The sequence below is a fragment of the Rhea americana genome, unplaced genomic scaffold, assembly GCF_003343005.1.
Source record: "Rhea americana isolate MKP2758 unplaced genomic scaffold, rheAme1 scaffold_10, whole genome shotgun sequence".
Taxonomy (NCBI): domain Eukaryota; kingdom Metazoa; phylum Chordata; class Aves; order Rheiformes; family Rheidae; genus Rhea; species Rhea americana.
In genome coordinates this window covers 4120403-4147595 of record NW_028185039.1, presented here as the reverse complement: position 1 = coordinate 4147595, position 27193 = coordinate 4120403, and the positions used below count along the sequence as shown (strand labels likewise).

General features: G+C 39.2%; 1 protein-coding gene across 1 annotated transcript in view; it reads left to right on the top strand.

Annotated features, from left to right (window-relative positions):
* The window catches only part of OTOA (otoancorin), a 37621-nt gene extending 17248 nt beyond the window's left edge, over positions 1-20373 (top strand). The window contains exons 19-30 of the mRNA XM_085301887.1: positions 628-763; positions 1657-1847; positions 4110-4203; positions 5423-5552; positions 8909-9096; positions 12558-12713; positions 14204-14346; positions 14764-14900; positions 15728-15825; positions 17718-17910; positions 19182-19271; positions 19873-20373. Of these exons, the coding sequence (XP_085158013.1) occupies positions 628-763; positions 1657-1847; positions 4110-4203; positions 5423-5552; positions 8909-9096; positions 12558-12713; positions 14204-14346; positions 14764-14900; positions 15728-15825; positions 17718-17910; positions 19182-19249 (1534 nt within the window). The 3' untranslated portion in view covers positions 19250-19271; positions 19873-20373. The remainder of the gene's footprint in view (positions 1-627; positions 764-1656; positions 1848-4109; positions 4204-5422; positions 5553-8908; positions 9097-12557; positions 12714-14203; positions 14347-14763; positions 14901-15727; positions 15826-17717; positions 17911-19181; positions 19272-19872) is intronic.
* The last annotated feature ends 6820 nt before the right edge of the window (positions 20374-27193 follow it).

The following is a 27193-nucleotide window of genomic DNA, read 5'->3' as shown; positions in this document are numbered from 1 at the left end:
GAGTTCATTCCTCTCCCCAACACAGGGGAGKCTGAACAGCGGTAGGCGGTGTTGCGATTAGTAGCTCTGTAATCTCAGCAAGGAGTCCCTGTMCAGCTCCTGAGTGCATGGGTTACATTGCTTTCTGCTCCTATTGAGCAGTTCACAGATATTTTCAGAGCCTGGATCCTTTTTTTCTTCTTTCCCACCTCCTTTTTGAGCCTAGTATGGGATGTTAAGCAGTAAATGGTCAATAAGGAAACTGCTGAAGCAAGGGCCTTTCCCAGCTTTTATGTTTGGGTATTAATTCTACTCATTCCTAACAGACAAGAGAAAGGGGAATAATTTCTGGACGGGAGACACACTTGTTCCATACAGTGTTAGAACAGCTCAAATAGAGCACTTTCATCCCCTTACAGCTATTTATAACTCTTAGCCACAGTTGGAAGTGAGGTTGATGTGAAGAGCTGGGAGATGTGAACTAAAGTAAGGAGGGGATTGCTTGCAACTCTCTGGCCTGCCCAGTTTATAGTTTTTCAAGTTTAGACTTGTATCTGAATTTTCCCATCACCACAGATTTCATGGGTGGGGTTATGGGTGTATGAAGTTCAGGTTTCCATTCTGAGACTGTTTCAATTCTTTCTGCAGGGTTGAGTATCTGGAGTATGTTTCAGGCTCTTTGTGTGTCCCTTTTATTGCGAGTCTGGGAAAGACTGAGATGGACGTTGTGAATCCAAGCCTTCACAAAAAGAGCGCTGTCCTGCAGAAAGTACAGGAGTGCTTGGTAGGCATGATTAGATGGGGTCAGTGCTGGGAGGGAGAACTGCAAAAAAAGTAATCCGTAATTAGCCACTGACAATTCCGTATTAAGTGAAAGTGGTTGTATTAGTCCCTATAGTCACATGAGGTGCCTCACAATGTTGTAATGCATTCCTGAAGTCTCCTCCCTGCATGCATCCCTCTTGTGGTCTCCTACAGATAGACAGCAAGCTCTCAGACACAAGCTCTCCTGTTCTGTGTCTGTACAGTACCTTAGTGCAGTGAACCCCAAGCTGGTGACCATACAACAACCCAAAAGGCAATAATATGGCATGCTAATTTCTTCATTATTGTAAGTAAGAGCAATTTAGACTGTACCCTGGCTTGTAGAAACTGTTGAAGTCTTACGTTTAAGGCCGAGCAAAGCATTTGTGGTTTTCTGGATTGTACATGCCCAAGGCCAACGACAGCCCAGTTTAGCAACCTACCAATTGATTCCTGGCAGAAATTAGATGTCTGTAGACCTCAAACATCCCCGTAACCCCTGAGCTACCCAGAACTGCTTTTGAAACAGCTCTGTGGAAAGGGTTTCTAACTCAACAAAAATAATTTCTTTATTCCCATGTAGACCAAAATACGTGAATTTCCATTTAAACATAAGAAAAAACTTTTTTACTAGTGATCAAACACTAGAACAGATTGACCAGAAAGTGCTTATTAAATACTGTGAATTGTATGGATAACAGCAAAAAGTATAAAGTAGTCTCGACAGAAACTGCAGATTAAACTGCTAGCATGAACTGTTGTGTCTTTGTTCTTAAAGGGTCGCAGAGCTTAAATGTGTTGTGATGCAGTTGAGTGATACAGGGCAAGAGCCAAGATTAGCTCTGCCAACAAGGTAAATGCTCTTTGTTTCAGAATGGCTCCATTGCTGATGAATATGATGTTGACCTACTTGGAAATCTGATCTGCCACTTACCTCCAGCTTCTATACGTGGCAGAATGTCCCTGAAGGCAATGGCAATAGCCCTGCATCAATTCAAACTCTGCCGACAGCTCAACCATGAGCAGAAGATTGAAATTAAATACAAACTCCTCGAGTTATATGGGTAAGGTATTCGATATACCACCTTGCTCTGGCTGACGTTTAAGACATGCAAATACCAGGCATTTGCTTTGTCCAAATAGCACTACAGTGAAAAACACAAAGCAACTTCTATCACTGGCCAAGCGTGGAGTCTCAGYCTGCTGGAATGACATTTCTGTTCTTGTATGTAACGTGATAACTGTGGAACAGAATGTAACTCCAGGGACACTMTGAGTGGCTTATGTCCAAGAGAAAAAGGGATAAATTCTAATGGTTGAGAAAGGACAGGCAAACTGAATCTATGGCATGGCAAGAGAAAGGGAATTACTGGCAAAGTACAGTGCAAGAATGCAAGGAATGGGAAGATGAAAGTGGGATACACAGTGCCCAGATGTGATAAGAGAAATTAAGAAGAATGTGAACATCCTGGCAATGGGAGTGAGCCAGAGGAGAAGGCAGGAGGATATAAATTTGAACCAACAGAAGCAACTAGGTGGACAGCCTGTTAGAGGTCATTAATGACTAAGACTAGGAGGCTGATTTCAAACACACTGCTGCATCAGGCATGCAAAAAACAGTGTGATCTTCTGTCTGGCAAGAATATACCATTTCCCTCCTGCCTTCTCTCTTAGAGGTACCTTTAATTTGAAAACAGAGACTGGGACATGCAGTTCTTACCCCTAACCATCCCTTCAGTAAAGTGTGCCTGCAGTCTTTCCCTTCCTGCTCCACAGTATGTCACCTGATCCTCCTAATCACTTTTGTTACTCCTTCAGCTTCCTCCTAGTTGTCAGCATTTTTCTGGTAATGAAGTAGCTAAAGTGAATACATCAAAGAAAGTACTAAAAATTGACCTTATTTATTTATCAAATATAGGATAGATACTGATAGTTTTATGAGCTATGTTTTAGCTTCTAACTATATTTTTCACCAGATCCCACCCATGCATTTGATCTTGATACAGATTTAGATTAACACATCATGAAAAATTATACTAAATAATATTTTATTAAGAAAATATTTGTCTAGTCAAAAATCCTGATAATGGGGCAACAAACCAAATAAAGTTTTGTTAAAACATAAATTAGTAACAGGCCTGATAGACTATCATCATCTTTAGAGTCAGGCAGAGAGTTATCAATCCAAGTGTTTTCTTAAGTTGATCACAAGACAACTGTCATTTGTCAGATTTGTATCAAACAGCTCAAACATTCATAGTGCTAAGCTACAGATACTTCAAAACACCTAGCACCACTCAGAACTGAATTTGAACTTCATTTTTTTAAGACCTGAAATTCCTACAAATGATTTAGCATGTTATTTCAGGAGATATGATACCTACTACAGAATTGTTCTCCAATACAGAAATGGCACAGATCTAATTAGATCTGGTTCTACAAGGCAGTAGAGCTATCTTTCATTACTTCTTAACATTACAGATGAAGGAAATAGCACTGACAATAAAAATACGTAGCTAATAAGGTATGTATTTAAATCTTCTGCTCCATCACTAGTTTTGTGTTTCTGTCCCTTAGTTTTAAAGAGGCAGTGCTAGCAGCTGACCACTGCCACACTGAGTTACTTATGTGAGTTGTTCAGTGAAATCAGTCTTTTCAGAAATGTTGAGCGTTCTCAGCTCTTTTTGACATCAGGGAAAGCTCCAGTAGCCCAATGCTGATGAAAAACAGCCTCTGTAAACCTGCAACAGTTAAATATGGAAAGTTGTTCAAATTTATAAGCAGGTGCTGGCAAGTATTGTTTGCTTGATGTATTAGCAAGATTGGTCCTTAGGCTCGGTACTTGGAAAAGGGATGGTTTCAGTTTTGTTTATGAGGTTSATACATTTTGATGCCATTTAATACTGTGCAGTATAAATCTGAGAAAATGGTAAATGAAGCTTTCTGGGGAAAAAAAAGAAAGAAAGAAAGAAAAAAAAAGGGACTATTTCTCCTTACCTGAACACTGTAGTACTAAGAATGCTAAGAATATTGAGGGAGAGAGAGGGAGAAAAGCTCCTCCACTGCTAGAATACTTGAAGGCTTTCTCTTGAGTGTACTGAGAACTCCACTAATGCCCTTTGTGTCAAAGAGATATGAGAAAATTCCATATGATATTAATAGACATGAATYGTCACGTTTGCATAGGAGTATCTATCTTTTCTATATGATATAGTCCAAATAAAACTGTGACATTTTAGTGTAATTTTAATTGCTGGCATACGTTTTAGTATCATTTTGATTGCAAGTATTCTTCATTAAAGTAATTTCCCCAAATATTTCCTCAGCTCCCCAAAGACCTGGACAGCTGAAACAACATTAGATGTCGGACCATTCATAGCTCTATTGTCAAAAGGAGAATTAAATGTCCTTGCCATAAAGGTATCTTTTTATCTCAATTTTTAAATCTGTGAAAGATATGTTAAAAGTTGAATTTATGAAAGTCATAATTCAGTMTAAATTATGCAAGTTGAATGCTAAACTAGGAAAATTCCTTCCTGGCAAGGAACCCTGTGTAACTGTTTTAATCCATTCTTACATTCCTGACTTCATCAACATTTCTGAGATTCTCTCTTGAATGTGATAGTAGTATAAACAATTATGTGCATGTATACAATAATAATTGAGCACTGTCATTATAGAAGAAAACAGTGCATTTATAGTGAGGTATATACATACAGAGCCTCCAACAATTTTAGAACTTTACGCAGTGCAGTGTTCCCTGCTTCATTCCCTCCTTTCCAACAACAAAAGTTTTGTTTTTTACCCCATTACTAATAATGAGATCATACTGAGAGAGAGAGAGAATCAAATTAGCATTTAGTCATGTGGCCCTTTGCCTGCAGACTAGTGTAATAACATTATAATAATGCCACATAATAATAACTGATAGCCTCTGCATTGCACTCTGTAGTTTCTTTGCCCTCTTTCATTCTTATAACTTTATAGCTTTTATGTATAGGAATAACCTTACTGGAATGAGGTATTTATTTTTCAGCAGAATGATGTTAACAGATACAGTAAGTTTTCCTCAGGAGATAATGCTTATGTTTGACAGTAGAGAATAAGATGTCAAATGAAAATGAGATGTCTAGCAAGGTGGAGGAGAGAGGTGAAAACCTTAGAAAATCCTAAAAAAGATGAACAAGATAAAATTAATTCTCATAATTTAATTGGATCCTCCCCCTAAATTCTGATATTTACCTGGCAAATTTAAAACAATCAAAATAAAGTACTTTTCATAGTGCATGTAATTAAACTGTGGAACTCATTGCTACAGCATGGTCTGGRTGCAGTCTCTAATTCAGACAGTGTTGAGATGTTGCCAGAAGCTGWGAGGGCTTACAAGAGAGAGAATCACTCTGAATTTACTTTCTTCCATATATTTCTTCTGTAAGCATCTGCTGTTGACCTTTGAGGACCAACCAATTTACTCTCCTTCCCTTCAGAAACATCTGCACAAGCAGGAAGGAAGCTGAGCTGTTGCTAACTCGTACTTTGCTGAGGCCTGCACAAGTCTTTCTCTGTAGGTCATTTCCTAATTGCTGTGTTTTAAAAGGGGGGAAAGATGTCTTACTCGTTTTTTTTTCTCCTTTTGAAGTTCCCAAATATCATTTTACAAATAGCAAAGACAATTGGGCCAATTTCTTCAGCTGAAGAGCTTCTATCAACTGTATTTGAATTTGTCTCCAATACCACTGCCAGCAACAGATCATCTATCACCAGTCCTGGTGAGTATTTCACCTGGTACCCATGCAGTTTCAAAATGCCAGATTTACAGTGGTGCCATTTGGGGTAGRGGTGGTGCAATTTGATCAGACTTTTTGTTTTGCTTTGCTATCAAATGCATTCTGAGAAACAGGGCAATAAAAAGTAAAGCCTCAAATAACTTGAAGAGGGTCACTCTTCTGGTAAAACACCGAGAATCTGTGCCCTGTTGCCTGTAGTTGTCTGATGCATTGACCAGTTGATGAAGCATTTATTCCATTACAAAATTACATGGTTAAACATCTCCTGGAATGTTTGCGAGTGCACAAAGGGAAAAAATAAATCATTCATTTAGTTTTTTTCTTTATTTTTACTCTTTTTTGCCTTTCTTTATAATCTAAGTGAAATTCCTTGAAAAAAAAAAAGCCACGAGGGTAACAAGTTGTTGTGCCAAAAGATTACATGCAGTTAATCCTTTGCCAGACATGAGTTTATGTCGACTCAGCTGTTTTTCAATCTGACACTGGTGGCACGAGGTTTTGTCTATCCAAATGGACAAAGTTTGTTATAGCCTAAAGGTATTTTAGTTAGCAACCAAACATCAATCTATTCAAACCTCTTCTGGCAAGTAGACCCTGTTTTCCTTGTGGGAGGTATATACTTTGACTGTATTCTAGCATTACAATAGCTATATGCTTTCTCTTATTTGAAGTTCACCCAGGGAGAAATTTTAAACTGCCATTTTAAACTGTGGCATAGAAAACAGATGTGCTGTGGGGAAGTCTTTGGAAAGAACTAAGGAGAMTTTAGCACTGAACACTTTGGAGAGGTTTGATACTATCTACTTCTAAAACTTTAAAAATCTCCCCATTGGTTCTCTGTTTAAGAGAATATAAGCCCAAGCTCCCACCAAACCCTGAGGTCTACWTGGAATTGCATCTGCCTGTATAATAGCAACTGTGAATGATTACTGTGGTGTCCCTGGGAATGAATTTGCCCCTTACAATGTTGTATTCCTATACAGAGGGAGACAGATAATGTTTTCCACAGCTATATTTTTGATCAGAGGAATCATTGCATAATTATCATACTTCAAAATTGCCAAATCAGGCCACAGAATAGCAGAGTGTTAGTCTGGCTGTATGGACGAAAATCACTCTTGAACAAGTAAACTATCTGATCATAAGCTGTTYGTTTAGACATGGGCCACTGGATTTGAAGATTCAGCATCAGGAGTCTCAGCTTGTGTCCTTTATAATGTGTTTTTAGGTCTGAGGATCACAACAACACGAATCCCGAAAACTCTTCTAATCAGACTAGCCCATGGCCGATGCAGCTGCAGAGCAGCCTTGTCTGCACTGCAGGACCAATGTCAGCCTGCCAGTGAAGTTAATGATCTTTGTCATAGTCCAAAAGTATATTGATGAAGTTCTGTAACCAAACATAATTTTATTAAGTTCACAGGACTCACATGACGATTTTTGAAAGGAATGAAAATTTATGACTGATTTCTGAATCATTGGAAAATTGATGTGTTATGAAAACAGCTCTAGAATAACAGTGATGCTCTTCAATGCAACCAAACAATTTTACATTTCTCACTGTCCAACTGTGAGCTATCAGTTCAATAACAGTAACAATTACTGGTGACAGAGTTTTTACATCTATACCTACATCAAAGGAAAAACAAAAATTGTGGAAAATATGAGATTAAACTCAGTGTACCCAAGATGCTACACTAAAACAGTGTCAGTGCTGGAAATAAAATTCAAGTTGATTGCATCACTGCACCAAGAATTTTTATTGTATATAACACGTTCTGCATCAAACTAAGTATGATTATATAGCAAAAGGAAGAATGAGGCAGCATCAGATACAGGAAGCAAAGCTGGAAGTCTAATTAGTATTTCCCTCTCTAATCTCACCAACATATCTGGTGTGTAGCAAATAATAAAAATCAGTGTTTTTTCCAAGACCAAAAAATATTAGATTTTCGTGACTTGGGAAAGGGAACTGCATTGTGCAAGGATGGATAGGTAGTATTTACATGAAAAAAGCTGACCTTTTGCAGCAGGGGAAAGTGAAACAAAGCAGCTTCACAAGAGAGCGATTTGAAGGGAGAGCAGAACATCAGCTGGTATAGTAGAAGCTGAGCAGCATTTTCATTTGCTCAACAGATATAGTCTTTTCAGTCTACCCACTACTGTAGCTTTCTTTGATGCAAACAAATCCCTTTTCTGCCTCCTTTCAAAGTACAAATCTATTTTGTATATCCTCACTTTAATTTACTTAGCTAGGGAAGCTTAGCTCAGACTCAGCATCTGTGAAATTCTTGCTTTTTACTGGTAATGATCGTATCTGGAGACATGCAGAGATTATTCAGTTTAGATAATTGTTTAATAAGGGTTTCCAGAATTAGTGACAGGAGAGAGAGCAGTAAGCAACCACATCAGGATTCTAATTTCTGCTTTCCATATTCAATATTAGAGGTGGTCAATGCCAGCAAGGACCAGGATTCATTAAAAGACACAATGGAAACAGTCTCATTTAAGCATGCGTAGGGCCAGAATCTGTCGGTAAATCAGATTTTTAAATGCTGTTCGTCTGTCCTAACAGTTCTGTTGTAAGTGAATAGCCCTTTCTAGTTCCTGACATTTTAACAACATGCTTGACATAAAGAACAAGCACTGCCTTTCTCTGACACATTCAGTTTCTGTCTTCACCTTGTTTAAATGTCAGGCAAGTCTTATAAGACATACATCTCTGTCAGTGTGTTTCAGAGTTAAAGGATCTCTCCTATCTGTTACTTAACTCTTCAGYTGGATTCATGTATGTGGTGCTTGAACATGGAGAAGTTTATTCAGCTGCAACTTTTCTGTGTGAACAGCAATATAGCTGTATAGAGAGCTATATTTGCATTTCATGCTTTCATTCTTTCATTCTTCTGAAACAAGATTCCTGATAAACAGTGTTTTTACCTTAGGATCAGCAGTTACCAGGATTTTGGTTCTTTTAGGGAATTAGACACTTAAAAGATCTTGGTTACTCTTAGCATTTCATACATCCAGATTTTAATGTCATTGTAGTATCATATAGTTCAAAAATATGTCTACTCCTATTTTCTTTTCCAGCATGAGCTGCATTTGGAGGACAATATATAACCAATTTCTTGCAAATTAGACAATCCTATTTTTATATCCAGGACATTCATGATGTGACTATATAAAGGAATTATTTCATTGTAGGATGATAGATTTATCAATATCACATTGGCTGTAGCTAATCCATAGCCTGTCAGCCTCTTAAATCTTTGTATTGGTTCAATTTCTTTTTTTGGTCTCCTTGAAGAAAACTCTTGCTGTTTGTCTTTTTCTTCCAGATTGCTTAGGAACCAGAGCCCCTTCTTCGGATGAAATTATTAAATTAGCAGAAGCAAATGCCTTTTGGTCAGTTCAGGAACTGAAATGCATGRATGCAGAAACATTTGATAAAAATGTGGAACTTCTTGGGACTGTGTCAGATTTTAACAGCTCCCAACTTACTGTCTTGAAGGAAAAAGCCAAGCAGGTAACTATCYTGTCTGTGAAGGAAAATTAAATTCRTAATTTGATTTGCTGTTATCAAACTGTGTAGTTCTAAAGTAACTATGCTATTGCAATGTAACTATTGCTGGAAGAATATCTATTGTTTATTGGAAAAATAATGTGATTTGATGTTAGAAGATTATTGCCCTTGCTTTAGAGTCAACAGGCAAGTAGTTCTGAGCTATTGGCAGCTGAACARCTTAAGTGCTTTTATTTTTCAACACCTTTTCAGTTGCTTGCTTCTTGTTTTTCTTTCAGAAAAGACAGATCAGTAAGCCATACTATACACTATTGGTAGGCCTGCTGCGAATTAAGTTCAGCGTGTTAAATTGTCTACACGTTAAAYGTAGCTTACAGCGGTATAAAACCAGATTGACTGAAAGAGACTTCTTCTTAGCTGGGAAGCCTGATGTTCCCACCTGATTGCCACAGCCAGTGCACCAGGGACAAACTCATTGATGGGAAATTTTAGGGAGAAAAAAAACACTTGTGCTTGAAGTCTTTGTCTTCACTAGGTGGTTACAGGCAATTATTTAGAAAACAGAGCAGAGGGAAGATATCCTGCTTTGTTTGAGGAATGGGATTGGAGTCTCTTTGCCCATTAGTGCTCTTCCCCAGCTCCCTGCAGCACTGCTGGCACCTGCCTCTTTCCTAAGATGTGCAGCAGGGCTGGCTGTGGGGCTGCAGGCAGGGTGCCAGCAAGGAGCACTGCTGCCCGGCCAGGCATGGGCTCCTGCAGACACCTGAGGGAGAAGACAGCCCTCGCCCCACACCTGCAGTCATCAGTGCTGCACCCCTCCCTGGAGGTGACTGCCTCCTGCTCCCTCTTGCTGCCTGCGCAGCTGCAGAACAGCTCTTGCGCCCTGTGCTGTCCCAAACATCCTTCTGTTGTAGGAAAGGAAAGCCTTAGGGTGCAATCCGACAAGTTATTTTGGCTGCAGAAGAGCCAGAGGTGAAGAGGGGACTGACCCCAGCCTGTCTGCAGCTGCTTGTCACCAGCCTCTCCTGTCTGCCTTCATCGCTGCGTGGCTAGCTGTTCCCTAATCCCTTTCTGTCAAAATGAGCCAACGTTTTTTTTTTTTAAAAAAATCCCTTTCAGGCTCCATCAGAGCAGTGTGACAGAACCAGGTTAGGAAGCATCTACAAGTACAATTAGTTGCAAGCAGCACAAGTGCAGGGGGCTGCGATCTCTGGAGGGAAGCAGAAACGGGACGAGGTGGGACAGGGCAGCATCTCCTTAAACCAGGAGCTGCAGCCAGAACAGTGGAGCTGACCATGACCTTTGGGTAGGTGAGGCCAGAAGTGCAGTGTTTAGTAGTGAAGCTCAGCTTTTAAAACTCCTAAAATGCAGGTGCTTAAGGAGAAGTGGCACTAACTGGATTTTCAAAAGCAGATGCTGACCCTGGTCTCTGCTGCCTTGTTGCAGTAGGACAGCAGCCCTCTGCATCAGATGAGTTCTTCTGAAGACAGCCTCCCTCTGTCAACATGGAGACATGTGGCTAGGAAAAGGAAAAAAATATAACCCTAGAAGAAAATAAAAATACTGCTCATCTGAGATATTGGAAATAAAAATATTTTACAGCAGTGTGACATACTGGTATGCTTGCAGAGTGATACCTGTTCTAGAGAAATTGCCAGCAAGGTTAGTATACTCATATCCCAGCTATAATCAATTAAAAGATGCACAGATCTGAAGTGCACTAAATGCAAGAATATTTTGTCTGTGTGAATGTTTGTAAGAAAGATTACTGTTAGACAAAGCCAGACTTCCTGTATAATAGTTTATAAAATGTAACATGGTGTTAACACTGAAGTCAAAGCCTGAGAAATCAAATAGTACAGGCAAAGCAACCACAATTCTTTGAAATTATCTGCATAAGATGATCTATATTATTAACTAAAGGGCATCTTTGATTAAAGGTTTGATTAAACCAGCTTTATTTCTCCTAAACTGATTGATACTGCATAGTCCTCTTGGGTCCAAACTAATTCAAAAAGCCCAGTTATCAGATTGTGTCTTAATGAAAATAAGAAGCTTAGGTGACTTAGAAGAGGAAGGTCTCTAAGCTCAGTGATAAACAGCTGTGTAGACCTGCAGCCTCTAGGTGAATGAGGACCACGGAGTGTTTCAGTTTTCATGTGTTGTGTTATTTATACTGTTACGTCTGAGATTTTATCTCTGTTGTCAGATAATACTATTTATGAAGCAGTTCAAATGCTTTATTTTATGACCTAGATCACTAAACAGACACAGAATTTTTAACTGTACTTGTTTCATATACCCCTCAAGCTAGAGAATTAAGAGCTTTAAAATTGGGTAACACTTTATACTATTTCTTTTCTTCGGAAAAGATTGAAATTTCCCAGGCTAAACCCTTTTTATATTTCCTTATGACATTGTAAAAGCAGCATAAAGGACTGTGTGGAAACTAGCTGACATAATGCAAATTTGCTGAAGTACATGAGACCGTTAAACAAAACGTACTTTTCTTTTTTCTTTTTTTTTTTTTTTTTTTTGACTTATACCTTTCTTTTTCTGGTTATTTATTTTAGCCAAAATCGAAGCTCTTTTCTCTCTGACAATTAGCCATATCCTCCCAGATGTGGACCACTGACTATCAGCTTCTATAATTTCCAACAAAATACAGTTAATAGTTCTGGGCTCTGCAAATTCAGCTCTAGATGGTCTTTTCTTATTCAGGTAGATCTTTCCTTGAAATCAGAATTTTCTTAGGAGCTGGTCTGGGACAGCTTTTGAATTGGTGTAATTGTATTACAGATAAAGTTAAAGCAGTGGAGCACATCAGTTTAAATACATCAGTATTGGTATAAAAGAGCCCTTATTTCTTTGTTTTTACAGAGCTTCACAGTTAACTGTATCTTTACAAACACATTAAAATGAATTTTAAAAATACTCTGTGTACACAAACTTGAAGTCAGAACTTTAGAAATGGTCTATTTGCCTGGATTATCTGATTCTCTACTTTGACTTCTGCCTTCCTTGTCACTGACTGCTCACGAAGGCAGTTTGAAGTCACTCCACTGCCGTGACTGCAGTTGATGCAAAAGCCTGCATGGTTCATTTGCTGCTTTTGTTGTAGCAGTAATAGTGTGGATCTTAGCACAGGCTCACTTTTTTTTGTTTTTTAGTGGCATTTGCTTCTACAGGAACACTTCCAGCAGTACCTGTACTGACTTAACAACAAGCTCAAGCTGTACAAATTGCAGTGTTTTTGGATGAACTCATCATTGCTAGTGTAGAACCTGAAATAGCTTCACAATACCTAAGCTCTGCCTATTGCGTGCAAAGAAGCATCCTTTGGCTGGTGTGGTTTATCCTTGGGTATTGGGATTTCTAAAGCCAAAAGTTTTGAGAATGGTGCATAAGCAGGAAGATGCATAATGATCTGATAGACACTCTATGTTAATGAATTTATTCTAAAGGTTTGGGGATCACTGTCAGACTGGAAGAGTTACCATATTGTTTCTCTGGGGCGCATTGCTCTGGCACTCACTGAAAATGAAATAGAAGAGCTGGATTTACATTCTATTGACACCATTTCTATGCTGAGTCAACACACAGAGTGGACTTTTACTCAGGTAAATATTTTATTGAATTTACTACTGGTGAAAGCCTCTTGATTCATGCCCTTTGGGACTGAAGTCCTGCAATTGCCTGGGAAACAGATTCAGGAATCCACACTATTCCGTGCTGGTTTTCTTTGGCCATGATCCCAGTAAAAGTGGCAAATAGGTCAGCACTAGTGTCTGTTTGCCTACTGGCTTCCTTGATGAGATGGCTAAGAGGACATCAATGAATATTAATTGTGGTGGTGATAAGCGTATTCATGAGCACTTGCCCACTAAAAAATAGAATGTCAGCAGCTCCTCTCACACTGAGAAACTAAATATAGTAAATACTAAATAGAAACCAGTGCCAGAAGCTATTAGCCCTTCCTAACTAAAACCAGTCACCCAAGAGGTAGTGTGCACCCTAACCCCCAATGTTTATTGCTGTAGAAGCCTAAATTATTAGCAAAATGTGCCATCTAGATAGTATGCTCTTCTCATCTCCCTTTGCTTGAATAACTTCTAGTTATGTCAATAGGGCTTTCATATTAAATGAAGAGAAGATTAAAAACTTTTATTTATGTATGCAGCTGGCAGCACATTTCTGATTTTGTGACCATACCATCACAGGTACTTGGTTGTACAGACACTTGCATGGTGGCAGGCAGCTTTGGCAGAATGTCATGGCTTGTTCTGATGAACTCTATCAGAAGGAAACAGGCAGTACTTGGGAGGATTTTATACAGTACTAGTTGGCTTTTGAGATTTCCTGCTGTTAATAAAAACAGCTGTTTAACCAGGATTCATTTCACCCACCTTCAGGAGTCTAAAAGTTAGGCACCTAGTTTAAGCCAGTCATTGAGGCTCCCTCTATAGAAAGAGGCACAGCACACTAGATAGACGCTAATCTGGCCATAAATCAGGATTTTGCTGAAGGTGCTTGTTTCTTTCACTGACTTTAGAGAATGCCTTGGCGACAGACCAAAGCTAGACACACAGTTTAGGATGAATGCCATCCTAAGTGACTTAGACATGCAAAGGTATTTTGGCACCACTCTCCCTTTCATATTTGTACCTTAATGCTAAACACAGGTCACCACCTATATATGACACTTTAATAGGACAAGCCAACCTAAAAATGTTGTATTGATCACCTAGAGGAATTACATTTTCTCATGGTTGTTAGATTGAACTGGGCAGTTCTGCTTGGCACTTCAATGCCTGTGTCTGCTGGTGAAGTGTTCGCTTGTGATGCCCCGTAAGAGGTGCAGGATGCTTCAGCTTGCTCATGCTTGGGAAGTGGTTGCATTAGTATCCTGGTTAAGTGTCACATAGAGGTGGTAACAGTGTTCCTGCTGGAGGCAATGGCAAAATTCCAGCTAATTTCGCTAAGGGAGACTCAGGATTATATATAGGCTGCTTGTAACACTCAGTTGCTTCTGGTAGAGTTGGAGCTTCTGTTAATAAAACCTTCGATTATATGTACTCTGTTATTGTATCATATGTTATTGCTTTTGCAGGCGAGATCTATATTGCAAGGTTTTCTAGAAGACTCTGGCCATACGATAAGTACACTAAAAAGCTTTGATTTAGTTGGATTAGGAGCTATTCTCTGTGCTCTGAATTCCACAGAAATCATGTCCATAAGGAGTGCTGAATTCAGGTACCGCATTTGATAATTAATGAGATATTTATCAGTATCTCTATTGATAGAATTCATTGCGCAATATGTTTTCCGTCAGGATTTCTAGAGCCTAAAGGACTATTTTAACACTTTAAATGCTTTTAGAAAACAGTTTAGATGCTTTAAGAGTAACTGTTATGGAAGACATACAGTCGTTGTTTAAAATAGATTCTATAGCAGCTTTCCTCTATTTTCCTACTATTTATATTTCAAGTATTGCATCGAGAAACCTGGGCTTTTGCTCAAAGCAGTCAACATTTGTATACGATCTGTGTGCATATATTTTAACTTGAAAATAGGTGCACAGTCTTGTTAAAGCAGACTAAGTACATTCCAGGCATATTTAACATTGGGTGCAATTGCAGCACGTAGTGGTAACCTTGTTGCCTTTTGCAGTGCTGCTGTTGCAAGAATTGGCTTGTTGTTCTGTAGCACTCCTGTGCTAAAGCAGTTTAAGAAGATGGCAGAATTGGTGTTCGGAATTGCTACCAGCTGGAACAACTCTATTCTACAGGAGATTGGTACTATAGCAGGTAATAAAACTCTGGCTCCAGATGGTGTTAGTTCTGAAGCGTTGTTATTAAGCATTAAGAGACAGGGCTCACACAGCCACGCATTTTTCCTCCTCTCTGGAAGAAATGCATTTTGCAGATCAGGCTAGATCAGGTCAGGGCAATGTTCTAGCTGAGGGAGTTTCCTGCCTCCAGCAGTGGAAAAAATGGGCTATCTAGGAAAGAGTGGAAGAACAACAGTAGCCTGCAGTATTGCTTCTCCAGAATACTGTCACAACCTCACTCCCTGAGCAAGAGGTCACACAGGATTTGTTGTTCATGTTTTTTTTTCCCTGTAATTCTATTTAACTGCACATTGAACTTATACAAATTTTAGCATCCCCAATGCCTGCAGCAATGATTCAACACTGTAAATAGTAATGAGTGAAGCACCTCCCGTTATACGTTTTGAAAGTCTTCCAATAATTTCACTAAACACTCCCTAAATCTTATATTGGAAGACACTGTGAACAGGCATTCCCTAAAACACTGCTGTATGACTTCACGGATTTTTATCCTACCTCCTCTCAATTGTCTCTTCTCCATGTCAAAGAGTTGTAGTTTATCTAGTGGTCCCTTAGGTAGAAGACATTCCATACCAATGGTTGACATGAGGTGGTTTGTAATGTTTGAATATAATGAAAGAAAACAAAACAAAATGAAAAAAGAACTAGTGCTTSTTTTTAAAACTTACTGGAGAAAAACAATTATTAGGTATTTTCTGTAGCTGCTTAAAAATCATATTAGCCTAAAAATACACCTAATGAAAATAATATTAACTGAATTCTGTTCCTGTTGTGTTTTTGTAGGTGGTTTGAATGAGGATGAATTAAAAGCTTTTGATAAAAACTTGATGCCATATTTCCAGCCAGTAGCAATAAAAAATATACCTGCTGAAATTTTCCAAGTAAGAGCGTGGTTACTGAAGAAGTAACCAAATTTCTATCATTTTTGCTCTCATATAAATAAGCTACAGCACTGATGTGTGCTTTGGTTTGAGGTTTCAGCAAGAACTTTTCTATCATGTATTAAGTGAGAGGCAGTCAACGATTTGAAATATTAACTGTCAACTACATCATCTGTATTTGTGATGTTAACAGCATTATTTATTCTTCAGAATGCATTTCACGGAAAAAGGACCATGAATTAGTTTAGAAATGCAATTCAAAGATCCAGGGCCAGAATGCATGAAAGGGGAGTCTCTCTCTTCTGACACCATATTCAGATCTGAGTTTTCTTCTCTGTTTATTAACATTTTCATGGATGCTGTCATAGCTGCAAATTTTTGTGTTGATTATGTAAGAGTTTTTTGTTACCCCAAAATCTGGCAACATTCTCCTGAGTTAGCTCTGAAAAACAGATTGTACAAGCAGATACGGATCTGAAAGGAATTACATCTAATTACACCAGTTCTGAATGTGGACCAGAAACTAGAACATGGATTTTGAGATCATTGCCCCAGACTTTATTTGACTTGGTGACAAGATTAATATTCTACCTAGGCTGATCCCTTTCCGATGCTCAGGCAAGCAGCGTTCTTATGGACAGATGAGCTAAACAGATAGTTAACTGTGTCAGCTTCCATAAAAGAGAAAAACTTGTACACTTACTGTTCTGCATAGTACCACTGACAGTTTAGATAAGCCTGAAACGTCCTTATGTCAAACTATTTCTCTGGAAAACAGGCAAAGCTGAAAGTCTATGGTATCTTGTAGAATTCCTTTCAAATAGCATAAATTCTTGTTAATAAGAATTGTAATAATATTACAAAATGTGTTTAAAAATAACAGGCATCTTTCTAGAGGAGTTTTCTGTACTTGAAGGACTGAAAGCAGATTTTGTATTTACACAGGTTTTGTATAAATTTATTTTAGGGCTATGTACATTATTCAGGCTATGATTTATGAAAAAAATGCATTGTTTTATGGACCTTATTTTAGTTAAAAGTGGCTCACTTCAAAATTCTGGACTGTCTGATAGGCATTTATATGAAGTTTAAAAAACAACACCATTTGCTAGACGACCAAAAATTGGGAAGGGTTTGCTCCATCATCTGATGTACTTGGAATGGGCATATAGTCTTTATAAAATAGCACCTGGATGCAGAATTGTTGCAGCAAGGAAGGCTTTTTATAGAGCGGAGTTAAAATTCCTGTGACTGCAGAATGTTAGCTATTAAAAAACAATCTAGTATGCCCCATAGATGCAGATTTTACAAATTGGTTAATTGATGTGTGATATAGGATAAATATTGTAAGATTATGATTACCATGTTCCATTTTAAACACAAGATTTAATATGAGTGAACTTGGAAAATTTTCGATCTCAAAAAGAAGAGTGAATAATAAGATTAGAGCATGTCTTTTCATCTCACTGTTCTACCAATAACTAGTCAGAGGTCAAACAGAAGTTCAAGTGAGGTAGCTTGGGAGCAAATGTAAGAGGAAATAAATGAAAGCACAGAAAGATGAATAGCGTCATCAGCCTTTGAGTAAATCAGAAAACAAGTGATTGGAAAATTAAATTCCAGTAATATATTGAATCATTGTCAAATACAGTGCTAGCCTATAATGGTGCTCATGCTGTCCGAGCTAAGTAGCAAAGAGAAGGCTGAAAGGTAAACGTTCAGTGAAGTAAATGAATGCAGAGGTTTGTCAAGCTCTCTTGAGCTCTTGTATAGCAACGCAATGTGGAAGGCCACTTCTCCTCATTCTAAATGCAAGGCAGAGCTTCCGATTCCCTACCTGCATTACATAATTGACAGCCTAAACTGTTTGTTCTGGCTTTTGTTCCTCACAGGCATTGTTCCCAGAACAGATAGCAAACCTGGGGCCCGAAAATGCCGCCATGGTTACTGAATCACAGCGTGAGCGTCTGAGCACGTCACAGCTCCAAAGTCTTCAGCTGGCACTGGATGGTGCCAGGACAAGCACCCAAGAGACGCACAGCAGCACAAGCACCACTCAGGTGGCACAAACCCCAGCTCCAAGTGGTGAGTAGAGTCGCTTTCTCCTCCTGTTTGGAGGAGGAGGACACTCACACGTCGAGGGCTGAGCAGTCTCCCAGCATCCACCAGACTCAGACCCTTATTTTGAACGTGTGTTACAGCGAATACTCTGATGAACGTGTTTCAGCTCGAGTGCAGCTCATGCATCTGACCAAGAAGAGCAGCAAGGATTTTGTTAGATTTACCCACAGCAAGAGATAATAGAGAAAGATTGTCAGATGGCAATAGCAGCTATATGCTGCTAGTATAACAAGACACTGTATTAAACACGGGCCTGAGTAAAATGTAGTAAAAAACATTTCTCCTTCTTTCCCTCCTTCCCTCCTTCCATCTTTCCCCCTTTCCTTCCTCCCTGCCTCCCATATTTTCTACCTAAATAGTTTAAAGCAGGGCTGTCCATCTCTGGACCTTCAGATCACAACTTTTTATCTGCAGTAGATCCTAGTTTGCAGAGCTGCAAGTGGGAAAGGAGGTAGCACTGGGGTAGATTAACATCTTTATCCAAAACAGTTTTAGGGCTATTTCAACAGTTTTTCCTGCTGTTCCCATCCTATTTGGAATGACAGCCCGTAATAGCTAGGCTTCAGTGGTTTAACTTATTACTTCTCCATATTGTAAGTCATATTAGCAAGTTATACTGGTAAATATGTTAATGGATGTTTTACAGTTAGTGATAGTTTACACATTGTCAAGCCAGTGTTGAGGAATTAGCCTTATCAGACAGCAAATATTGTTTCTTCCACTGCTACTTTCCTCCTTCCAGCCCTGCAGTGAGAGAGAGGCTGTTGAAGAAATTAGAGGGATGTTGAGATGGTAAAATAGGAGTAAGGGGGACTAAATTGCTATGTTGCACTTGCTGGAATTAGGACAGACCTTCCCAGAAGCAACTGAAAAATACTCTCAGACCAGGTCCATGGCCTCCATCTCCCTCTGGGGATATGCCAAAGGGAGGAGCTCTCTGTGTAAAGATCACCTGAGTTCCTGAGCTTCTCATTTGCTTTTCTATCTCAGTGATGCAGTGAGTACTTTCCCTTTGAATTGCTTCTCTTTGGAGCTTAAGTGTTAAGTTGGAAGTGACTGTGCTGGACAGTGTAATCTTCTGAGCAGCTGAATGTAGTTAGAAGGGTCCAAATGTTGGAATTTGCTACACCCCTATCTGAGATGTCTTTGCCTCTCTGTTGGGTGGAGAAAGGTGGCTTAAATAAGACAGCATTAGATTGAACAATGGCAATAAGCATAATGATTCTGCTTTTCAGGTGCTCCCCATTTGAATAGCTTCAGCATCTGGTTGGGTGCTGTGGTTGTGCTTCCCCTGCCCTTCTGAATCCATAATTGTTAAGCTTATGGTAAGTTACATTTTCAGTAAGAGGTATCTTTATAACAAACACAGCTCACCTGTGACAGTGATTGTTTAGCAGTAACAAGATAGGGTGAAGAACTGCAAGAGAGCCCCTCCTTGCTTTGAGTATAGAGATAACAATTTCTGAGTAACGTTTCTGTATTACAAAGGTGCCTTATACTTACCTCTCAAACATAGACTACCTTAGAATCTAATCGGGGGAAAGCATTTTATTTTATCTTTACTGTAAGGGCAACCTTAGCAAAATGTATATTTAAAGTTCTATGTAACACTAATCAACTACAGCGTTGTTACTTGAGGCGTGTTGTTGGTATTAACCTGTATTTTGCCTGTTCCAGTATATTGTTAAGATTTTATTCCACAATTGCTTTGATAACCTCCAATTAAATGCATGTTGTCGTTAATTGTCATTAACTCAATGTATTTTACTATTTTGGCAGGATCAAATTTAACCAGAGCTCTGGTGGACTTAAGTTACAAACTCCACTAATTAAGCAAACTAAATGCTCTAGTGTTCTCCTTACTGTTAAAGACTGCAACTCAAGGTATGTAAAAAGATTTGATATTTTTCTTTACTTGCTTTTCAGTGCCCTGGAGCTCACAAAGGTGATGATAGAACCAAAGAGTTGCAGCTCAGCACAGTTCAGAGGCTCTGAGTTGCTTGAGTGCGAAGTGGTAGATTTCTTAAAAAGCAACACCTTCATCTGGCATCATGGTGTGAAGTAAACCCTCCATCTACCTTCACACATAAAACAGCATTCCTCCAAATATTTCAGAATAAGCAGAACTGGAAATGGCTTAAGTGTCTTATGAGGAAACCACTAAAAGGCATACTTACGTGCTAGAAAGGTGCCTGAATAACTTGGAGGACAACTAGCAGGTGATTGTTATTCAGAAGCTGATGTATTGTATCCTTTTTTTTTTTTTTTTTTTTTATGGTGGCTAATTTGGTCATGATATTGCATCCATCTGTTGGGGCTTTTTTGCTTATACTATGAGTATATGTTCCTCAGGGCAGGGGGCAGCTTTTTGTGTGTCTTGATAGAGACTGTACTAAAAGTTACTGCTGTTGCAATAAAATAATTTCATCTCTGGGTTGCTGGTCTGAATCTTGCTCAGATAAGAAGTAATCATATATTCTTATAATTTAAGTGCCTGTGTGAAATGTAGTTCCCAATGGCTATATGTATACAACGCAGAGCTGTCAACACTGAGGGTGCTGGCGATACTGTTAGCTTTGCATGTGACAAAATGCACCATGGAAGCCTGCCTACCTTCATCAGGAGGCAGTCTCTTCCTCACTTCAGGCAGGGTTGAAGCATACGGCTGGGAGTAGTATGAGCAAACTGTTCACTGGGAGTACAAATGTTACTAGGACTAAACATACAGCATTGTTCACAAGCTCAAAATCAATAATTAACTACTTATAAACCACAGATATTTGCACATGTTCTATCAACATACGGTTTGTGTGTCCAGTGTTTTTCATGTCAGGCTCCAGTATTTTAAACAACAGAAAAAAAATAGATACATTAAAAATCCTTTGCATCTGAACATACATTTTGCTCTTGGTCAACATGATTTTACACAAAGAACTCGTGGTACAGTTTTCCATTTTGCATTGCAAAAGTCTTTCCTGGATTAAAAAGACAATGCATAGACCTAAAAATTTAGCTGTTCCTTTTATAGCTGTACTATGACAAATGTCTTTTGAACTTATATTCATATTCCTTTATGACAAATATCAGATCCAGCTTCTCAGCACTGAAAGCAGAATTGAAATTTTACTACAGGTGAGAAAGGGTTAGGAGTGGAGCTGGGAGGCAGAGCTGGAGGGAAAAGCCTGGAGAAGGAGGCTTGCTGATGCTGCTGGGGAAGGATGAATATAAGTTGTTACTGCTATTGGGAATAACAGCTCCCACCACAGTCCCACATATTCTTTAATTCCTCTTGCAGCAGTAGCAGGAGCYGGCCTGAATTCCAGGGCTCTGTTATTGGCAAAGTGGGCAATGAGAGCAGGGCCGCTTTGCACCTGGTCCTGCTCCCTTTTCCCCTTGAGCAGTCTGCTGCTCTAGCCACTGTCTTTGCCTGTATCTGGCCTTGGCAAATGTGACATGATGTTACATATAGTATTACATGTTTCAGTTCTGCATTTTATGAGCAAAGAGCTACTACTATTGCTGCGAATTGCCTTGCACCTTTTTCTCTAGTGCAGAAGGGAAGATACTAGCTTTTTCCATTGAGTTCCCTTTTCTACATGTAAACAGTAAATTATGGCATTTATTTAAAACTACAAAAAATCTATCAATCCCAGCAAATACATGCAAATACCCACTAAAACTTGAAATATTTCAATGATTCAAGTATATTATAAAGAGTCATCTGTTTTCTTACATTAAAACTCCTGCCTCATTTAGACGTAAAAGTCCTAAAAGGTTGTTTGATTTCCAGAAATTACCTGACCTGAATTCTGCATGCATTTCAGTCAAGATGCAAGAGAGTATTTTCGTAGTAAATAGTCAGTGTTTCCAGTTCAGCTGTTAAGCTTAGATAAGTGACTTAGCAATACCGAGCACTTCAGAAATGAGTTGAAAACACTCTTCCTCCGTCAGTGTATCTGGGAGTAAATCAGTTTACAATTATATGAGTCGGAGTTTAGCTTTTAATTGGAGCAGGAGTGAGATCTTTGTTTCATACCATCTGTGCCATTATTTCTTTCAAGTGCAAGTGTTTTTAAATTGTTGAACTCCTTGATTATTTATTTATTTTATTAGATTAGTAATTATGTTAATGTCTTTGGTATTGCATTTACATTTGGTCATAGACGTATCTATTTCTTACAACAGTAATGAAGGAAAGGTAGGTGTGGAGCACCCATTTAATGTACTTACTGGATGAAAAGCACGTACTTAGGGTGAGATTGCCAGTCCTATTTAGCTTGTAAGATGGTATGAGCATCTTGGCAAGTATTGTGGACATGCAATTTTGCTTTTGCCAATGTACTTCTTTTAGAGGTCACTGCTGGAAATGTTTCTTCTGCAAAAACTGGAGTTCAAGACATTTCCTGCTTCAAAACTCTTGAAACTGAATTTCTGTGTTCAGAATAGATAGGGAGGGAAGAAAGGGATGGAGAGCACTGCTAATATGCATGGTATGTAATCTGTTCTCTGTTCAGCTTGGCATACTTCCATTACTAGGAAGAAACTGAAATGTGAATAGTGCACTTTACTTTTTACTGCTGTGATGCAAAGCACAGAATAACTAGATGCAGGCATCCACGCCATATGGTACTGATCGTCAGAAGGATCTCTAACCTGTACATATGTATATAATATATAATGCACATGATTACTTTCACGGGAATGTGTTCATGGGCAAGACATCTCACAGTCTCTCTCTTATCACACCATCAGGATTTTGAGGAAGAATATGCTACAGAGAAAAGTTGTATAAAGATCTCTCTGATCCTTAAAGAAATGCTTCTGTTTGCTTTAGATGTGGGTAAGATTAAATCAAGCTTAATTTTCCTATATCCTTTTAGTTCTATCATTTATATTTTAAGAATGACAAAATAATCAAACTCTAATACAGAAATCTGCTGTTGAATGTATGTCATGACGATCTCATTTGCTTACCTGCACATTGTGAGAATTGCAGCTCTGCTTTCCACTTGTGACTACTCTGATGACTGCTGGGCGCTGCAGGACATCCGGCTGGATGTACCTCTGATTGCTGGTGTGGATGTAACCCTGGTGTAGGCCAAGCTCTTCTGGGGCGTTGTGAATCAAGTGACAGATGGCAGTGTCCAGCAGTATGTAAGTGGGAGTGTTTAATTCGTTTGACAGGATGTAGAAGAATTCTTCAGAGGTTAACAGGCAGAAAGAAATACTTTGTCTTCTTATTATAGTGTCTGCCACTTTTATATTCAGAATCATGTATGAAAAAGAAAAAAGGGCTACCACCTCTGGATCAGTAATGGAGAAAATATCCCTAGCACCTGGTACTGAGGAAGTCTCAGATGGGAGTCTGGCATCTTTAAATCCCTGAAGATAAGAAAGCAGCTCCCCATCCACAGTGTCAGAAGAGTGTCCCTGTAGAGTTGGCACCGTGGTTGTTGTCAGTTTTCATACAGTATGTGGTATGTTTGGCTCCTAGTGATCTCAATCTGTCACATCAGAGCTAACCAGCTCTTGTATATGTAAGGCTCTAAAGATACAGCTTTTTAAGGACATCCTCCTTTAATTTTAAAATTAAGAATCCCTTTTCTGACTCTATATAATCTATTCAAATACTTCAGAAGCAATTAATATACTGCATTATGGCCGATTTGGCTTATTGCTTGACTGCTGTACCTATCTTTCAAGATCATCGCCACCTGATTTGTCTTCCCAAAATGCAGTCAACTAGATGGCCCTGGTCTAGTACGACACAAGTGCTTTATTAAGAATTTCYGTTCTGTCTGCCCACATCAAAGCAGCATCCCTCTGCGGATCACCAGGCATGCCTCCCAGGTGTGCCCGTCAAGTACTGTGTCCCAGAGAGGTTTGACTAACTCAAATGACACTCATCTGGCAACTCATAAATAAGCAAGGAATTAAACAGTTAACGGGAAAGAGTCACATTAGTAAGTGATTCCATAGCATCGATCATGGTGAATTTGCTGGTATTCTCACTTTTAGTGCATAGTGGTAGTTACAGATTCTGCATTCTTAGGAGCRCGCACATAGCCAGTTATGGCATGTCAGTCGAGAAGTGGTAGCTTGTTAAACCGTGGCAGCTCATTCCCTTGTTATAGGTCATCATTATCTTTACAGAGGGGTAGAAATCAAATTTTGAATAATCTTTTCATTTTTTTTAGAAAAGCTGATATTCTAGGCTGATACGCAACTTCAAGAATGTGATATCTCTATCTTAGTGAAAATGTTTTTGATAAATAGTGAGGGTTTTTTTAGCAAGATCTGTAGATACATGGGCCTACCATCTCAGGGGGGCTAAAAAATTTATTTCCTTATAAATTCTCTTACATTTCTGACTGGTAAAACACTCACTCCCATGCCATACTCTGTRGCACAATGTTGTGGATTGCTTACTTTTCCATTCTGTTTGGGCCAGAGCTCTGTCTTCCMCTTCCAATAAGGCATGAAGGAAACTGGATAGAGAAGAGAAGTCTGCAAAGAATAAACACAAACTCCTAATGTAAGCTACATTTCTCTTATCAGCACCCCAATTCATACTTGGAACATTTGAAATCTTTCTTCAGAAATATTAAGCTCTGTGTTGTGGATTGCTATACAGCCTGCTTTAAAACATGCAGGAAGTTAACACACTCTTTAGAGACCAAACTAAATCTGTTGCCATCCAAGGACTCGGAACTTCATATTTTGGTCAAGTGTCCGGTCCATTATGAAATTATCTTTCAGTATCTGTCTACTCACTTCTGAAACAGAAATTATCTCAGACACTGCAGCTGACCTCAGCTGGTATCAGGCTAGTAGCAGTTTTTTTAGCATACAATATCTTTGTCAAATTAATGTCTGGTTCTTTAATGGTACCCGTAAGTATATATTCTGGAAATGTGTTATATTTTGTCTTTGACAGCTATGCTAAGAGTAGCAAGCAGCCAATGTCCATCTGTCTCTTCCTGCCCCTTCCTGTTCGGCATCAGTGTGCTTTTCCAATCTGGATTAGTAAGAGGATTTTCTTCCCCTTATGATGCAGGAACACAAGGCATGTTCAGAGCTTACAAAGTGTCTGTACATTGCAGTATTAAATGGAGGAGTTGTGATTGCTGAATTTCTTGCTTTAGAGGCAACAGCATAACATTTATCTTTTAATGTTTCAGCTGGTATTAATTAGCCGTACAAACATTTAATAGCATCTCACCATATCTGAAAGCTTCTCTTTTAGGGAGGAGAAAAGAGAGGGCAAGGGTGAATTGCTAGAGGAGAAATCTAAAAATAGAGGAAAATTCCAATCTGTTGCAAATACAGCAGGCTATTTTTTTCTGGTACTCTTCCCCAAGAACCTTTAACCATGGTGTAGAACTGTATTGATTTATCAAAGACTAGGCATTGCTGTAGTTAAAATCATGTTGGTTTGATGCACACGCTAAAGCATCCAAGGTTATCCTTAACTAGGGCCTGATGTGTTTCAATATTTAACCAGATGTCAGAAAATAACTTGGATTACAAACAAGCTCTGACTACATCCTGCAGGAACTGAGAAAAGGATTGACAGAGAAGGGATATCAGCTCTGTGCCTTTAATACATCTATTAGACTAGCTTCCAGTTATGCACATCTGTCAGTTTTTTCTTAGGTACTTCTATTTCAGTACTCATCCTTTTAGAATTGTTTACAGCTAACAGTCTAAATGTACATATCTCAATCAAATTTGTGTCAAGCAGCTAATCTAGCTAGTTCAGCCAGTGCTCTAAGACATAAACTGTACTTTCCTAACCTTTATTGTTACACTTGTATATAGCGATGGAAGTGCCGCAGCATTGCAATGACAGTGCTTGTAGTTATTTAGTTTCACTTTTCCCATGGTTGCAATCCATATCATGGGCGTGACAAGAGCTGTCAAATGCTTGTAGTCTTCGGTACAAATTCTGCAGGTAGCAGATCWGGGTACCTAACGTGTCCTGCATCCTCAAGCAGGCAATTTACTGAGGACTACCTGAAACATTATTTGATGATGTCTAAAGTTACTCAATATCGTTTAGAATAATCGATCAATTAGAGTCCAAATCTATTAAACTTTTCAAACATAATATAAAGCCTCTTTTCTTCAAGCCCTGTAAGAGTAAGGTAAGCCCCCTTATGATGGGACTTGTCAAGGAAATGTGTTGCTGGACTTGTAAATGAGGTGATTGAAGAGGGTAGGTTTTGATACCTAATCTCTGAAAATAAGTAAATGTCTTCCTATCACACCATGGGTACTTGTTAAAAAAAAAAAAAAAGACAGAAAATGCTAATTAATTCCCTTTAGTTTCAGGGACTATGCAAGTCCTTTAAAGATTTCAGGGTTTATGCAATATTTTAAATATGAAAATGAAAAACTGGGGAGAGAGCAAGAACACTGGAGAGTTACTGGAGATACACTGCTTAAGAGTAGATACCTTCAGCTTTGGGATTCATGACTCTTCAGCGATACAGCACGCTAGCTTGCAAAACCCTGCTGCAAGGAACAACCACTATTTTTTCGTTAAGAGAACTATCCACATGCTTTGTACACTCTCTTGGACTGTTAAGCAAGAATCAAATCACTAGCTTATTTTCACAAAACATTAAAATACCTGCTAAATATCAGCTGCCCCGATGTCTGATCCCAACATTACAAGGCAAATTCTCTTTCCTGGCACACTTAGTGGCTCTAGACAGTGTGGCCAGAGTGCTAGGGAATACACTTCCAGGTTCCTTGCTGTTCCAGAAGCGCGCGTTTTGGGGTATTCGCTAACTTTGGTTTGTTCTGCAGACGTGTCTTAACGCTGTGCAGACAGGAAATGCTGCTGCGGCGCGACCAGCACGGGAACTAGCCCTGCATGCACAGATTTGTTCTGCGCTTGCTGTAACTTCGGAATCCGGAACGCAGTCACTGCACAGACTGTGAGCTGTAACAAGCACCAACCCTTGGAGACAGACACAGGGAAAGATTTTGTATCCCAATGTTTTATTTTTACTGTTGTTTGCTTCACTTCCCCCTTCCAGGCTTTGTCTTTTTCAGGTGAGTTATATCCGTGTCGGATTCTGCCGCTCTCCAGACAAGGGCTGCAGCCGCCGCAGCACGGTAACGGGCCCCTTCCGGTAAACACCGGGCAATTCCCAAAGCGCCCGCAGCGCCGGCGCGGGGCCTCCCGGGCAGCGGGGCCTCCCGGGCAGCGCGGCCCTCCCGCAGGGCGGCGGCTCCC